This window comes from Engraulis encrasicolus, chromosome 16 (genome assembly GCF_034702125.1).
Source record: "Engraulis encrasicolus isolate BLACKSEA-1 chromosome 16, IST_EnEncr_1.0, whole genome shotgun sequence".
Classification (NCBI taxonomy): Eukaryota; Metazoa; Chordata; class Actinopteri; order Clupeiformes; family Engraulidae; genus Engraulis; species Engraulis encrasicolus.
This window is the reverse complement of record NC_085872.1, coordinates 29,015,634-29,033,202: the sequence shown is the minus strand read 5'-3', so window position 1 is coordinate 29,033,202 and position 17,569 is coordinate 29,015,634. Positions and strand designations below refer to the sequence as shown.

General features: G+C 44.8%; 2 protein-coding genes across 2 annotated transcripts in view; both read left to right on the top strand.

The window, feature by feature from the left end:
• Positions 1-814: 814 nt before the first annotated feature.
• On the top strand, positions 815-9,100 carry LOC134466059 (uncharacterized). Its single transcript, XM_063219957.1, has 12 exons — positions 815-902; positions 1,976-2,136; positions 2,234-2,314; positions 2,478-2,606; positions 2,738-2,815; positions 3,193-3,318; positions 3,415-3,875; positions 3,976-4,306; positions 4,851-5,658; positions 5,771-5,983; positions 6,909-7,546; positions 8,006-9,100. Exons 2-12 carry the CDS (start codon positions 1,996-1,998, stop codon positions 9,098-9,100), a joined length of 4,101 nt encoding a protein of 1,366 aa, XP_063076027.1. The 5' UTR covers positions 815-902; positions 1,976-1,995.
• Positions 9,101-15,131: 6,031 nt separating this feature from the next.
• The window catches only part of wnt3a (wingless-type MMTV integration site family, member 3A), an 18,601-nt gene continuing 16,163 nt past the window's right edge, over positions 15,132-17,569 (top strand). Inside the window, exon 1 of the mRNA XM_063220376.1 lies at positions 15,132-15,265. Coding sequence (XP_063076446.1) covers positions 15,195-15,265 — 71 coding nt within the window. The 5' untranslated portion in view covers positions 15,132-15,194. The remainder of the gene's footprint in view (positions 15,266-17,569) is intronic.

Genomic DNA, 17,569 nt, shown 5'->3' with positions numbered 1-17,569 from the left:
ATTTTTGATAACCATCATTCATTATTCACGATTGCCAAAGGTACCCCTCCCTTCCCTACCCTATGTAAGAACACATGCATAATGCACACATCTACACACACACTAATAGATCCATATACGCACACGTGCATGTACATTGACAAACACACACAACACACACACACACTCGCAAGCACACACACACATGTACGCACACATGCATTGCATACACATGCACATGCACACGCACACACACACGCACACACACAGCTATATGCACACACGCACACGCACACACACACACACACACACACACACACACAGACACACAGTACTGTTTACCCATAGACCTGCATTCAGCTCAGCTCCTGTTTTCTGCTGCCGCTCCTGGTGCTGGAGTGAGTGTCTGTTGCAGCTCATAGAGAGCTCAGTAGCTGAGGTCATCCAGACTAATCAGGAAGTTGTGGGCCCGCGAGGGGGGGTTGGAGGGGAGGGCGGCGATGTGCACACACCTGTGAGCAGCAGCAGGTATTATATTCCGGTGTGTTTTGTCCAATTGGGTTGCTTTGGCCCTGCTGTGGCGCTACCTGGAAGCCGATAGTCTGTACTTTTCATCCAATGGCGATCCCTGCTCCACCTTTCAAACACCAATTAGCATGTAAGGTCTACCTTTCTACTTCCAATTGCAGGGCCAGCTCTATCTTTCGACAGCGGGCCAATCAGGCCATGGGAGCCGTCCAATCAAATTAATAAATACATGTTTTGCAAACGAATAGCTGTGCGCTTTCTATCTTTCTGCTGAGCGAGCACGCTGAACGTGACGTCACGTGATGTAAACAAGTCCACGTTGGTCGCCTCGCACTGGCAATCCCATGTCGGAGCTGTCAGAAGTTGCTAACGAGACCAGCGAACCTGAGAAAAAGGTGGGTTCTGTTTATTGTCATTGAGATGGGTGGCTAAGTTTGAGTTTGAGAGTTTCTGTGAGTATTAATAAATAAAACCATTCGGTGTTATTATCGATGTTTTTCGTCAGAGGGTCAGTGTTGAAGTGTTGGCGGCAGTTTGGTCAAACGAATTTTTAGCTACTTTTTATCACCACACCTAACATAACTTAATTTCTTTTAAGATTTAAGCGGTAATATCTAATATTTCATGCTTTGTGTGATGCCGGTGATGCCGTGTTTTATACGTTGTCTGTCAGTGTTAGCATCTATGCTAGGTGGTGATAAGCATTACGGTAATTCCAATGTTGTTGTTCCCTTGATATGATAGTGTTTCGAATCACGTAACTTTCTCTAAATGTAAAGTGAACGTGAACATCTGTCAAATAAACACGCGACAACTGGGATGTAACCCAATGTTTTCAGGGATGTGTAAACACTTTGATGCCTTGTACTACAAGTTGTAAGTAATAACTTAGCACGGAGACCGTCATAATTGCTTTTCACGTAATGTCTCAATGTAAAATGAACGTGTATCATCTGTAAAATAAACACGGTAATAACTACACCTGGGGTTTAGGCCAATGCTTTCAGGGATGTGGCGCTTTCATGTGATGATTTCTGTAAACGCTTTGATGCCACTTTGATGCCTTGTAGCTATTATAGCAAGGCACTGCCAGAATAGCTTAGTTCTTGCTTTCATATCTCGTAGTTGGTTTTACGAAGATGTAGCTTGGTCAGCTTTATTTTTCTAAGCAGTATGGTTTTCTGTAAGTAGCAATAAGGGTGAAGTTACCTGCTTATTTGCAAAGTGTAGTATGGCATTGGACATTAAGGCCTAAATTATGCTGAGGTTATATTCAATGCATGGATATCATGTTTAATGTGGGAGTCCATGTCCTTTTAAGGCTGTTCATATTCTTAAACTCAAGTGTATGGCTCAGCTTTGCTTTTGACATTAAATATCTATGCTATACATGTATGGTTTATGTTATGTTGATTATTATATTATTGTTTTTTTGATAATTATTATTCTCTTTCATTCTTTATGTCAGCTGGAAAGTATCGTGGCGTGATGGCTAAATCTCACAAAGCCATGAGTGATGGGGAATGGCTGGCACGTCTGCAGAAGTTTGCCAGTTCAGGAGTGTGGCCGTCTGGTGAGGGCAACAGACCTGCCCCTAGACAGAAGAGGTGGCATGAACTGTACCTTAAGGTAAATGCTAAATGCAGTTTTTAAACATATAAGTTCACTTAGATGATTAATAGTTATTAAACTTCTTGTTGCCATCTATTGCTCTTCACATTTACAGATAGAAAAGTGTCCTCTTCAGTCCAGGGGTCAGGTCACTCTCTGGCTGAAGTCTCCCACCTGCTCGTGTGGATTTCACAAGGTGCCTTCGATTGCCATGCATTGTCACATTGTATAGATTTATTATGAAAGCCTTGAAATAGATTAATTCCAAAAGCGGTGTGATAGATGCTATATTAGTGCCTTTGTGTAAATTTACTCTTGGAAGGTTGTATATTATTTGTCCTATTATACACATCTTACAGGGTCATCCACCAGCCAACCCACCCACCAGCCAGTCATACACCAGAGAGGACACTGTTACAGTCCAAGGAAGTGCAGTGGACACCAGCGCTGTGGGCACTGTTGTACGGCCAAAGATGACACTGTCGATGGTCAGCATACAATATTAATGCATTACAACATCTCACTTAGAAATACAGACACACTTTTAGGTAGTAAATGATTTATAATATCACTGACTTCCATCCATTTCTAACTATTTTCTTTTACTTTTTGTTAACAGTTTGAAAAGTCGAGGTTTGGAGGCTCTCACGTTGCGTCAGCCAAACCTAATGTAAACGTGCAACGCAAACCCACTCAGGTGAAATGATATTACTCAATTTCAATTAACCTGTTAAGACATGCCGTTATGTATTTGGTGTTACCAGAATGGCAATGCCCAAATCTTAGTGCATTTCTACAGGCCCTGTGTTATGCCCTAGAATTGTGGTACTAGCTACGGTACTTAACTTTTCGAAGACTATTACAGCATGCCACTGGAGGTACGGCGTGCATTACTGAAGGCTCTGTGTTATGTCATAGCATTGTAGTACCATGGTACTTAACTTTTCAGACACTATTACAGCAGGCCACTGGAGGTACGGCGTGCATTAATTGGCTACCTTTCTTGACTTGTAAGTTGAAAACTCACTACTTCATAGCAATGAAATGTTAAATACCCCTGAATATATTTCACAGGCTCCTCCTAGTCCATCTCCATCTAAATCCACATCGGCAGCCGTCAACCCTCAACCCTCTCCAGCTCTCCGGCCCATCATCCAACCCTCCTCTTCCTTCTTACTTCCACCAGCAACAGAAACCTCAGTAAGATACAATCAACACTTGCAAAGCTGAGTTTGTCTGTGCACTGTTGTGTTTTCCTATGTCAGTGTTGTGTAAACATGTTGTGTTTTAACCTAGTCTGCAGGCCCTGATCTGCCCTTGCTCTGGCCGCAGTCGATGCCGAAGGAGGACCATAAGTGGGTGGCTGAAGTCCTGTTTCGAGTAAATGCGAAGGGGAAGATGGAGTTAAAGGACAACCTTCAGCTGTGGTACAACCCCCCACCTCCAAATCTCCTGTACCATCAGGCTCCCACTCCAGACAAGTTTTTTTCCCACCGTCTGCTGGTCTGGATGCCCTATAGGCTGTGGCGTGTGAGTCTTAAGTGCACCAATTCGGAATGCGTCGGGCATCAACTGACAAGTGGTGGATTGCATAGGAGGGTCCGGCAGGTGCTGGACATTGACAGCTACTACAACCTAGTCACAGAGACCCTCATTTGCACCAAGTGCAGGTCCAGCCACCTGTCCTGGGGAGACGCCGTGCTGCAGCAGCTAGACCTGGCCCATCGCTCTGAGTTTAGGGTCATCCTGACACAAAAGTAATTATTACTTTTTACTTTTATGTGAACTTTGATAATATTATTCATACAAAATGGCAACTTGATTATGATGCTTTTATTTATCTTTTTTTCTCATCAGACATGCCATTGATATACGTGCCATCCGTTTTTTGCGTGAGAGAACAATGGGCAATGGACCGGTACGCCTGGTCGGGCAGTTGAAGGAGAACCACAGCGAGCAGTGGTTGCAGCGGGTCAATCGCTACACCGCAGAGTGTATGGGGTTTCGCAACAACAACCTCGGCCTCCAACAGATGTCCTTTCAGAGACCTCCAGACCCTGTGGAACTGCCAAGCTACAAGTGGCTCCTCACTGTTTACAGCAAGGACATTCTACACAGGCTGGATGACATCAAGGCAGCCATCACTTCAACTTATGGGTCTATCTTAAAAATGGACTCGACTAAAAAAGTAAGAGCTGTTTCAATAATAGCACTCTAATTTAGAATGTATCTTTTTTTTCACTACCCCATCATCATTTTGTATAACCTTAAAGGACCAGTTTGGTCAATTTCAACATGCAGTTGTAATGCTCACACTACCCTGGACTTGTCAGTATCAGGTTTTTTTTCCCTACTTCAGCCTTTTCCGAGATCTTGGTCATTGTAATGGAGGCAGCTCTTTGTTTACATTTCGTAAAAACATGTTTATTTATTCCCAAAAACATCTGAAAGGTTATACAACATCAGCTAACAACTAGCAAACAGCGGTACCTTATGGGAAAATATTTGGAGTAGGCCTATGTTAATTTTTTAAAAATGTAAACAAACGCTGCCCCCTTTAGAATAGCTCATATCTCGGAAAGGGCTTAGCCGAAAAATGTGGCATCACCGGGTACTGACAAGTCAAGGGTAGGGTGAGCAATACTACAGCCTATTGAAATTGACTGAACTGGTCCTTTAATGATGACTGCATGTGTTTTATTTTGTGTTTCCGTTTGATTTGTTTCCTTCAGATCACGAAAAAATTGAGTGGGCCTGCGAAGGGGACGGCACAGTGGATGACGTCTGTGGGCAACGAATTCGGCCAGGTACTCATCAGCGTCCTGACTACAGATGAGGGTAATGGGCTTGACGCGATGACAGCGGGGTTGGTTGAGCGATACAGAAGGGCAGGCGTTTCTCCACCAACTGTGCTCTATGTGGACTGCCACTGCTGCAAGGAGGCGGGAGACACTAAGCTGAAGCAGCGGTTTGGTGGCTGGCCAGGTATCATCATCCGCCTTGACATCTGGCATTTCATGCGACGCCTGGCTGGAGGGGTCACAACAGATGCCCATCAGCTTTACCCCATCTTTATGGCAAGGCTGTCAGCATGCATTTTTGAATGGGACGCTGAGGACCTTGCTCTCCTGCGAAGGGCCAAGAGGGAGCAGCTGACCAAAGAAGGCCTGCCCACGGCTTCTCTGACAGATGTGATAGTGGACAACTGCATCACCAAGGCAGAGCTGGCACTTCACTGTAGGAGACGGACGCGCGGGACGGACAACACCATCCGCCTCCTGGGGAAGCTGATAGAGGAGCTCAGCGGGCCGAAAGGGAGAGATGCAATGGGAGTAGGTTTGTTTGAGCCGGTACGAATACAGCACTTGTGGAATATCCAGAAGCGCCACGTGGGATGCATCCAGGACCTTCCAGATGTGCCACTCTACACTCAAACGGGAACTCTCAACAAGGGTGGAGTGGCCTTGAAAACGTACAGATGTGCCAGAGGTTCGACATCCTTGGAGTCCTTCCACTGCCACCTTGCCAGGTTTATTCCAGGTTCGCCATTACATAATATGACACCCTGTCACTAATGCTTATGTTATTGTACAGCACTGTTATGTTTGTCGGTGTCATAAATTAATGTGCTGGCTTCTTTCTGTTTTCACAGGGAACAGCGCCAACAGCCTCAATTTCCAGATTTATCTTCTGGAAGGCCTGTTCCGTTGGAATAAAGACCGCGCTGCAGCTGCACTTGCTGTTGGGGACGACTCACGCTTGCGGACCTACTCTGGGGAGCTGGTGTATGCTGTCAACACCAACTACACAGCATTATTTGGCGTACCATTGATCCCTGGCTTCTCTCCACCTGCAGCATACACAGGTAAATCATATAATAAGATATTGTTTTGTTAATTATTTATTGCACAGTGCAGACAGAGTGCTAAGGTGAATTGTATTTTCATTGTTGTGGCACTTGTACTAGTATGCACATGACCTGAACTGATCTGACGTGAAAAAATTGAGAAATAAATACATATCATGGAAAAAACACGGTAACACTTTACTTTACGGATCGCTAATAAGGTGGTAATTTCGTGTTAATTTCATAGTTATTTCATTGTTTTTTCAGGGTAATAACTGTTTGTTTTTAGTAACAACATCAAAATGACCATACAGTTTCCAGTGCATTGTGTGTGTGTGTGTCTGTGTGTGTGTGTGTGTGTGTGTGTGTGTGTGTGTGTGTGTGTGTGTGTGTGTGTGTGTGTGTGTGTGTGTGTGTGTGTGTGTGTGTGTCAACAAAGTGTCACCGTGCTGCGAGTCATCAGGGTGTCACCACAATGCACTGGAAACTGTATGGTTATTTTGCTGTTGTTACTAAAAACAAACAGTTATTACCCTGAAATTAACATGAAATTAACATGAAATTACCACCTTATTAGTGATCCGTAAAGTAAAGTGTTACCAAAAACACTTTATTTAAGTTCACAAAAAGAGAAATTGAAGAGTTGTTCTCCGATATAGCCACACAGGACAATCACCTTGTGTGTGTGTGTGTTTGTGTTTGTGTGTGTGTGTGTGTGTGTGTGTGTGTGTGTGTGTGTGTGTGTGTGTGTGTGTGTGTGTGTGTGTGTGTGTGTGTGTGTAATGATGTGTGTAATGTCTCGTGTATTCTGTATTTAAGTATGTATGGTACTGGACATCTTAATTTCCCCTCAGGATTAACACATAACACTCTACTGTCTCTACTGTACCTCCCAGAGAACACATTGATTTCCCTTAATTTTTCTCTTGATATGTTTGCCCAGGTGAGCTGATTGGAGTCCAGTACTTGTTGAGGCAGAGTCGACAGCCCCTGGAGGACATGACACCTGGGTCACCAAGGACCTCAGAATTGCTGGAGGACATCTCTGTAGAACAAGAAGTGGAAGAAGACGAAGGCTTCATTGATACTTTAGGAGAGGAGGCCATTGTGGATGTTCTAGTGGCACCAGATGCTGAGCTTCCTGTCATCCATCGACCCACTCCCCAGGATCCACGTGCCCAGCTGCCTACCGTCCAGGTGCCAACCCCTCCTCAGCTGTCTACCGTCCAGCTGCCAACCCCTCCTCAGCTGCCTACCGTCCAGCTGCCAACCCCTCCTCAGCTGCCTGCCGTCCAGCTGCCAACCCCTCCTCAGCTGCCAACCCCTCCTCAGCTGCCTGCCGTCCAGGTGCCTCCTCAGCTGCCTGCTGTCCAGGTGCCTCCTCAGCTGCCTACCGTCCAGCTGCCTCCTCAGCTGTCTACCGTCCAGGTGCCTCCTCAGCTGCCAACCCCTCCTCAGCTGCCTACCGTCCAGGTGCCTCCTCAGCTGCCAACCCCTCCTCAGCTGCCAACCCCTCCTCAGCTGCCAACCCCTCCTCAGCTGCCTACCGTCCAGGTGCCTCCTCAGCTGCCTGCTGTCCAGGTGCCTCCTCAGCTGCCTACCGTCCAGCTGCCTCCTCAGCTGCTCTCTCTGCCTGCTGTCAAGGGTCCACCCTCTCTGCTGCTGCCCTCCACCACTCAGGGTCCATCACTGCTGCCCTCCACCACTCAGGGTCCATCTCTGCTGCCCACCACCACTCAGGGTCCATCTCTGCTGCCCACCACCACTCAGGGTCCATCACTGCTGCCCACCACCACTCAGGGTCCATCACTGCTGCCCACCACCACTCAGGGTCCATCACTGCTGCCCACCACCACTCAGGGTCCATCACTGCTGCCCACCACCACTCAGGGTCCATCTCTGCTGCCCACCACCACTCAGGGTCCATCACTGCTGCCCACCACCACTCAGGGTCCATCTCTGCTGCCCACCACCACTCAGGGTCCATCTCTGCTGCCCTCCACCACTCAGGGTCCATCTCTGCTGCCCACCACCACTCAGGGTCCATTTCTGCTGCCCGCTGCCCCGACTCCTCCTGCTCCTCCGGTGCGAGCAAGTGGACATGGCATTCCTGGACTGGCTAGAGCTGATGAGTTGGCAGAGTACCTGGTTGAGTTGAGGAGCCAGACCAGCCTGGTACTCAGTCCACAGCAGGAGGACACAATTGTTGGCTTGTGGCAGAACCTGGACCCATATGATAAAGAGAAGTTGGTATATGCTGCTCGGCACCAGGACAGGCTTCTCACGGGGAAGTTTAGGTCCCCAAAAAAGAGGGCTGACTTTACCCCTGGTGTCGACAGCACAAAGAGGTGTGTCCTGGGCTCCACTGGCTCCCCAGCACAGTGGCCTGACTGCTGCCGTCTTATTGAGCTGATGTTCATTAGGCTCTGCAACATTTACCGTACCCCAAAAAAGCAAGGCACAGCCTCATTATCCAGATGGGACTGCATTTTGAGGGACTACCGGAAGATCAGGCAGCTTATCCTGATGAATTCAGCAAACCACGGCAAAATGCGGCAAACCACCCTGCAGCTGGTAGTGGTTAATCAGACAACACTGATTAGCTGGCACAATGACCGTTTGAAGAAGCAAGAGGTTAGTGTGCTCCTTCAAGGACTGGACCTCCCTGTGGCTCGGCCAGTGTCCTCAGACCCATTGCCTCCAGCACAACTGCAGCCTGCTTCACCACCACGGCACAGCCACCCATTACACACATACAACATGCCACCCAACACAGCTGGTCAGGTGAAGACCAAGTTGAGAAAAATTCTACCATCTGCCTCAGCTTCATCTGCTGCCGTGCCTCCAGCCCCAGCCTCCATCAGTCACTCAGCCCCTCGACACATTCTGCCCAAGCCATCTGCAGACTCTCAATTTATCACACCTCGCCCTGTGTCATGTCCTGTGTCTCCTGCACCTTCTCCACCGGCAGAAAAGCGGAAGTACACCCGCACAGTAACATCAAATGCTTGCCGAAAATGTGGACAGTTCCGCACAGGAGATACTGGACACAGCCAGTACAAAGGCAAAATTTATTGCCCAAATACTGAGAAAATCTCAAAGGAGGAGTGGCTGCAGAAAAAGAGGCGCATGTAGGGTGTGTTTGTGTAGCTCACTGATTCTTGAGAAAGTGGCTAAAACAGGTTGTTATGTTGACAGAATTTTTTTTTTCAGAAATCAGGCTTTTCTCTGATCACACCTTGTTTTTTGTCAACACCGTCAGACACAATTAAAAGTAATTAAAATTGTATTGATTTGGTTGCATATGTATCTGGAGTTTTTAAGTGATTATGTGTATTTTTTGGTTCACACATATGCCTTTAAATGTTGAAAATTCACTTTTGTTTAATTTTTAAAATATGTACCGTCATACGATGCTTACTTAAAGCCTAAATAGAACAAACAATTTTTTGTAATTTCACAAATATTCCTGTAGGCTTAAATTGGCTATTACTTTGATAATTCAACAACTCCTAAGGAAAATGTTGTAAGCACATTCATTTAAAATGTACAAAACTCCTTCTTACGGTGGTGACTTAAGAACTGACGGTGGTGACAGTAATCTGAGAGTGGTGAAAGTGGCCTAATTTGTACCTGCATTTACCAAAATAAATAGCCCTCTCAAGTCAATGGCATCTTGCATAAACACTTTATGTTTGTGTGTGCACAGTATGTTTGTACATGTGTTTTTTCTTCATTAGTTAGATTCTCTCGGAAGTAGGCCACTGATTCTTGAAAATGTGCCAAAAACGGCTTTTAAGTTGTTCAAATCCAAAATATAGAGGTGTATTATCATATATGTAGGTCTTGGCTGTGCAGTGAATGTATTACCCAAGCTCCCCATGTTTAACATTTTTCATAAAATGGGCTCTTTCTTGTTTTGTCAACAGCGACAGACAGAATTAGAAGTAAAAACATATGTTTACTGTATTAAAGTGAATTACTTTAACAATTCAACATAACTGTAGATACTTATTGTATGCATATTCCTAAAACATGTCAAAAACATGTAAAACATGTGTTTTTTGGTGAACTCCATCAGATGTCACCACCATCAGGTTTTCTGACAATAAAAAAAACCTCCAAATGCACCTCAGTGGTGGCTAGAGTATCATTTTGGTCAAAATATACCATGTATCCATTTTTTTTATCATAACAAGGAAAAAGAACCACAATATATTTGATTTTCCGTTGCTTCGAGCGGGATTCGATACGGAGACTTGGTGAACTTCTTCCCTTCTTCTCCCCCTTTCTCCCCCTTTTTTCCCCCTTCTTCCCCTTGTTATACGGACAAATGTTCCCCAGCTTTGGCGCAACCGGTAGGGCACTCGTCTGCCATGCAGCTGATTCGGGTTCGAACCCGGCCCGGGTCCTTTGCCGACCTCTCCCCGTCTCTCTCCCAATTCACTTCCTGTCTACCTCTCACACTGTCCTATCAAAATAAAGTCGAAAAAGACCCCAAAAAATATTTTTTTTAAAAGTTGGTTGCTTTTTGTCGTGATTACCTACCATCAGCCTGTTGACAAAAAGCCCTAGCACTAACCCAAATGTTAACGACTGTAAGCTCTTGAAGTGCTATTCTAGTGTGCTGTAATGACTTGGAAGATCAGCATAACAGGTCGCTCGTATCGTTAAAGGGACACTGTGTGAGATTTTTAGTTGTTTATTTCCATTCATGCTGCCCATTTACTAATGTTACCTTTTTCATGAATACTTACCACCAGCATCAAATTGTAAGTATTCATTATGACTGAAAAATTGCACTTTTCATACATGAAAAGGGGGATCTTCTCCATGGTCCGTTATTTTGAATTTCCAAAAATAGCCATTTTTAGCTGCAAAAATGACTGTACTTGGACCATACTAGAACATATTTGTTTATTACTTAGTAAACTTTCATGTAAAGATCAAATTTGGCAATAGGCAGCCTAGTTTCAATGACCAGCATAGTTGCAGTACCTTTTTTGACCATTTCCTGCACAGTGCCCCATTAAACTTGTATTTTTTCGTCGCACATCTCAGCTGGCAGGTGTATCGGAAGTGGCCCTCGGGTCACTCAGCAGACAATATGAAAAAACTCCTGCACACTGAGCATTTCGCTGTTTTCTGTAGCTCCTGGATGCACGCCGTACCTTAAGTGGCATGCTGTAATAGTCATTGCAAAGTTACCTACCGTACTACAGTACTGCAATACTATGACATAACACAGGGTCTTTAGTAATGCACTACAACTTGATAATTGCCATTCTGATAAAGCTTTAGGTCTGATGATGGTCTAGGACCAAAACGTTGTGTATTAAAGAAGACAGCGAAATGGTCAGTGTGCGAGAGTCTTTTCAAATCGTCTAGGTAGCTCATATCGACACACACAACCCTAGTGTTTCATCAAAATGAGCTGCCAGTATGCTGTGGCAGAGGATAACTATAGCAGAGTTAGCGTAAAATGTTAGTAAACCTCCCTCCCGAAAACCTCATACAGTGTCAATGCCGCTGGGCTGGGGGGGACTGGTCCATTTATTTAGTCCAGCTGTATCTTACTGTGCCTCCCATTTCCGAGCCGTTGTAGTTGACGAGGTAACAGGTTCGCGTCCTCAAGGGGGACGGACTGTACCAGAAACACCTCCGTAAGTAACATCAACATAACTACCCGCTGATCCAGGAACAGTTTGTAGCTCGGCTCAACAGGCAGGCCATGCCGACAGGACAGGACAGGACAGGACACCTGCTGCTGCTGCTGCTGCTGCTGCTGCTGCTGCTGTTGGATCTGCTGCTGCTGCTGCTGCAAACAAGTGAGCCAGAGAGGGCAGCCAACACATGCACATGGTACATACACACACACACACACACACACACACACACACACACACACACACACACACACACACACACACACACACACACACACACACACACACACACACACACACACACGCATTCACGGACATGCGTACACACTCATACACAAAAACACAAACAGACACACATACACACACACACACACACACACACACACACACACACACACACACACACACACACACACACACACACACACACACACACACACACACACGTATGCACACATGGACATGCACACAAATGTACATATGTACTCATACACACACTCTGTCTCTCTCTCTCTCTCTCTCACACACACACACACACACACACACACACACACACACACACACACACATACACACACACACACACACACACACACACACACACACACACACACACACGTATGCACACATGGACATGCACACAAATGTACATATGTACTCATACACACACTCTGTCTCTCTCTCACACACACACACACACACACACACACACACACACACACACACACACACACACACACACACACACACACACACACACACACACACACACACACAGAGAGAGAGAGAGCTATCCAAAAACACCCTGAGCCACTCACAGTACAAGTGTTCATTTTAAGAGGAGTGAGGAGAGCAGCAGGCATTCTTGGGTGGTGCGTTGTGTAGCCGTATAGCTGTTGAACACATGGTTTTCATCACAGCATAAAATCCGCTGCCAAGTTTTGGCCACAGCACCGGTGACGACGGCAGGTGGGGAAAAGCCATGGATCACACTTCCACCGGCCACTCTGCCTGCCTGCCTGCCTGCCTAGCTGCCTGCCTGCCTGCCTGCCTGCTTAGCTGCCTACCCTCTTGCCTGCCTGCCTGCCTGCCTGCCTGCCTGCCTGCCTGCCTGCCTGCCTGCCTGCCTGCCTGCCTGCCTGCCTGCCTGCCTGCCTGCCTGCCTGCCTGCCTGCCTGCGCTACAGAACACGCTACAGAACACTGTGTCTGAGCACTTTGTTTTTCTCAAAGCCCCACGTCCAAGCATTGCTGTGGACAGTAACCACTGCATGGGAGACACTCTTTTTCATAAAACAGCCTGCCTTTTCAGGATGGATTGTGTACAGTGATGTTGGTAGATATGAATGGGTATGTCTTACTCCACCAATGAGACCGGAGTGCAGAGCTGTCTCTCTCTCTCTCTCTCTCTCTCTCTCTCTCTCTCTCTCTCTCTCTCTCTGTGTGTGTGTGTGTGTGTGTGTGTGTGTGTGTGTGTGTGTGTGTGTGTGTGTGTGTGTGTGTGTGTGTGTGTGTGTGTGAGAGAGAGAGGGGGGGGTATTCTTTTGGGTTTATTAACAGTATTTCATTTTATTTGGATCAATTCTAATTAGTTTTACAAGTAATGGTTCATAGAAAAATTCCCTTATGTTTGTCAGCATGATGTGACAATTTTCAGGTTGCTTTTGTGGCAGTTTGTCACGTGTACCACCAGATGCCGCTGCGCGCAGAAACTCATCGCCTCTCCGCCCTTGCATGAAATCTCAGAGCCAGGATATTCGCCTAGAAGGGTATTCTAGGGCAGTCAGTGGGGGCAGTGCATGCATTCCACTGAAGTTGTGAAATCGTGAATAACTTTGCCGTTGTGATTATGTGATCTTTAAAAAACGGACATTTATTTGTTTAAAACAAATAAAAGAAAAAAAGAAAATAATTCATTTTTTTCTTGCCGTGAAATTAGCCAACAGAATGCACTGAATTGTTCCTGTCAAATCTTCTGACCAGGCTTCACTTCAAAAAACGTGGGTATGCGTCAGTAGCCAGTATCGAGTCCTATAGGCTACGTTAGGCTAAAATAAATGAGGTAGACCTACATAATTCAAATGACGTTTGAGAAACGACACCACTTGATAGCCTTTATGAGCAAAATGAAATAGGCCTACAGAATCGAACTAAAACATGATATAATATTAGATTACAATATATTTGTGTATTTAACTTGATTTTTTCAATGACAAAAGATCAATTGTGGTGTAAAGTCCCTCAGCCCTTTGAGGAGAGTTTGTAGGGCTGCATACACCTGTTCTGCTACTTCCCAAAGGACGGCTATAGATATGCATCAGTGTTACCAATAGCAAAAACACCTCCACTTCCTACTCTCACCTGTCAGTATGTTTATTGTGAGACTGAACTATAGCCTATAGCCCTCCTTTTCTCCTCTTCTTCTCTTTTTTATTTTTATTATTTTATTTTATTCATTTTTTTCCTGAAACAAGACTGTATCGTTCTCCTTCAACTAGAAACACAGCAGAGCCTGCAGTGTGTTTCAGAGATTATTTATCAGTGTCAATCTACGAATGAAATCTCACAGTAGCCTATATATCTGCAATAGGCCTAATTGTGGTGAATTATAGATCAGCATATTGCCATAAATTCCGATTGCCAAAATGTCACGACGTCCTTAGCCTGTTCGTTTACAAGTTACAGTGAGAATAATATTTTGGTACATGGGAATATTTCTAAGCATCGATAAATGTCCTATAGGACTCGATAACCATATAAAATCTATGCGTATTTGGCTGTGCGCACGTGCGCTCATTGCGCAGGTCACTATACAGCCTATCTACCGGCCTTTAGGCCTATATGATTAGATAAACTACAATAAGGATATATTCCAATGATATGTTAAGAGATTTGCAAGGGTTTTTTACGTGACACGCATCTTGCGCACAGAACTGAGTAAGGACTAACAGTCACTGTATGCATCAAATCACCAAATAATGTCAAAAAGGGACGGTGGAAGACAGCAGATAGAACGAGAAACCCTCGAGCAATTCACACATTTTTATTTTTGCATTTTAGCAGCTTCAAACCAGGGAGTGAAATCCGGAGAGGTTGTTATAGCTACCCAATCCACAGGGGTTCTGCTGTCTATTTAAACCCAACTGACCCCCCCACACACACCCTCCCGCCCCCCTTCCTTTAAACAACATTATATATCACACAGAGCATGCCAATGCCCACACGTCCCAATGAGTACTAAAACACTATCTTCTGAAAATTAGCTCATTCTTGTCTCCATGTTCAGTCCGACTGACTCAGGGAAAGACAGCGCAAAGGAACAGTATCATCAGAATTTCCCCTTTGGCAATACGTGCTGATTGGGTCGCTAAACCAAGCTGCTTTTAACTTTTAATATTTGCTTGCCCTGTTCTGCCATGACTGGTCGCAGAAGAGCACTTGTCTGAGTCGTCCTTAGGAATTATAGGTGAAAAGTTTTGTTCAGCGCTGTTGGTGCTTTCTTTTTCTTCCTCTCACTGAAAACGTGTGTGCGCGCGTGTGCCTCTTTAGCGAAACTTTTTAAGGATGATATACCTTGGATGTTTCCTGTTTCTCTTTTGGATTACGCATGTCATGGCAAGTTATCCTATCTGGTGGTAAGTTTCTAACTCTTTTTTTCTTACATGTCTTCGCAAAGTTTCACCAGATTAACTCGATTTCGAATCTGCATTTTCTTGTCATGACACTTACATTGCCATACATTTCGTTTGACACATAGGCTACTGACTTCGTTAGGCAAAGTTTGACGGCACAAGTGCGGATACGTGAACGGTTCGCAACGTGAATACCATAAAAAAACATAAATGCCCATTAATACAATAATCTGCCTTTTCACAGTGCTCATTGAATCAAATGGTTTGTTGTCCAGATGTAGGGTATCTTGTCTGACACTGGATTGTTATCCAAGTACAGTAGGATTTCGGTAATGCCCTATGTAGATATGATTCACAACCGTTCCACATGTAAACGTTGTAAAGATTTTTACCTGAGATAGAGCGCCTAATACAACCAACGTTCATGTTCAATATTTTGTTTGCACACGGCAACAGGTGCTAAACCTGCAGAACGCTTTACCCAGCATGTAATGTCCTTTCTTGAATGGAAACGGACTCATTTCGTTTCTCAAGCATGTTTTCTTGCTTTCGGAAGATGAACTGTATGAATTTCATTATGGACTACACTATTATTTATAGCCCAAACGAAAATTAAACTTGATGGAGCGCATGTTCAATATGAGTAGGATAAGTCTACAAAATGTTACTATCTAGATAAAATATCCATACAGCTAGGATGTTTCGATTGACCATTCGTATGAACATATGGTCTGACATATATTGAGTTTTTTATGAGAATGATGATATTGGTTCCTTGTCTGCTCCACAATTTTACGCATTTTGAATTTTATGCTACGCATATGGCCAGTGTGTCATACTAAACTTTGTAAAAAAAAAAACTGGCTTCCCAAATGTTTAGCAGTGGGTATTAAGAAATACACATGATGTTTTCATTTGAAGAAAACATGTGTTGGTCTTACTTTAATTGTAGGGCCGAATAGTGGTTGATTTACGGACATAATATGATGGCCAATATAATCCAGTTTGGGAAATGTGCTTGACCATTTTAAGCGACATTTGTCAATTTTTTACATGCAACCCTTTATGAGGAATTCATAGACTATACGTATGTGTGTGTGTGTGTGTGTGTGTGTGTGTGTGTGTGTGTGTGTGTGTGTGTGTGTGTGTGTGTGTGTGTGTGTGTGTGTGTGTGTGTGTGTGTGCTCATTTTAGAAAAGAAGCGTGCAACGATGAGACAATGGACTTCTAGCTCCATTTTAAAACACTGTAATTGACCACATCATTAGTCACAGAGCCAGTCATCCTAGGCTCTTTAATTGTTACTCAGCTTCTGCTCTTTGGGGGTTCAAGTTCTGCTCTCTCTCTCTCTCTCTCTCTCTCTCTCTCTCTCTCTCTCTCTCTCTCTCTCTCTCTCTCTCTCTCTCTCTCTCTCTCTCTCTCTCCTACTGAGCTGGTACCAATCATAAATGGCTTAATCTGTACTGCTAGAGACATGGATCAGAAGCACAACTACAGTCCACACCAGTTGGTTATCTCTTTCAGACACTTTGAACTCAGTATTTCACCACCCACTGATGAAAGACTATTGACAGCACAGAGTTTGGTGGTTCACATTCAACTGGTATTTTTTTTAGTTGAAATTTAACACGAGTTCTGTAAATCCTCCATGCCCCGATGCTGTTTTCTATGAAAGAAAAATATGTCTATGGGTCTGTGCAGTGAGAAAATCTGTTCTTATTTTCTTCTTTCCTATTTCGTCTTTCTCCTCTCCGTTTCTGAAAGAACGTTTTTGTGTTTCTGTGGAGCCCGGACTACTTCAAAACCCACCCACATAAGTGACAAGCAGGTTGGCAGGCTTCCATTTGGTCAAAGCATCCAGCCTCTGGCAACGGAATAAAGTCATCAAGTTTGTTTATGATTGGCGGTTGGGTCACAGCTCAGATTCAATCTTTCAGTGCTACATGGATGGCAAGAACAGGGAAAAACTCGCTGGAAGTTCTCGCACTGTTGCTACCGCATCCTCCACCACAGATATCCCCAAGATGTTATTTGTCACAGATAAGACCCATGGTCCTCTCGCTCTATTGCTCAACTCTAATCTCTGCCCCCTTTTTTAATCAACCAGATATCAGTTGCAGACAGTAACTTGTGCTTCCACCTCTCAGTCATGTGTTTCCCACAACTGTGATCTTTGCCTGTTTGAGCGAGATATATTCAACAGCAGATTCATGTACAGCACTAACTCCAAGAGGCTCGATGGAACATTGATCGCTATTAGTGTTGGTTAGCATTGTGAAAGCAGGGTCACGGCTGAAATTCTGCCGA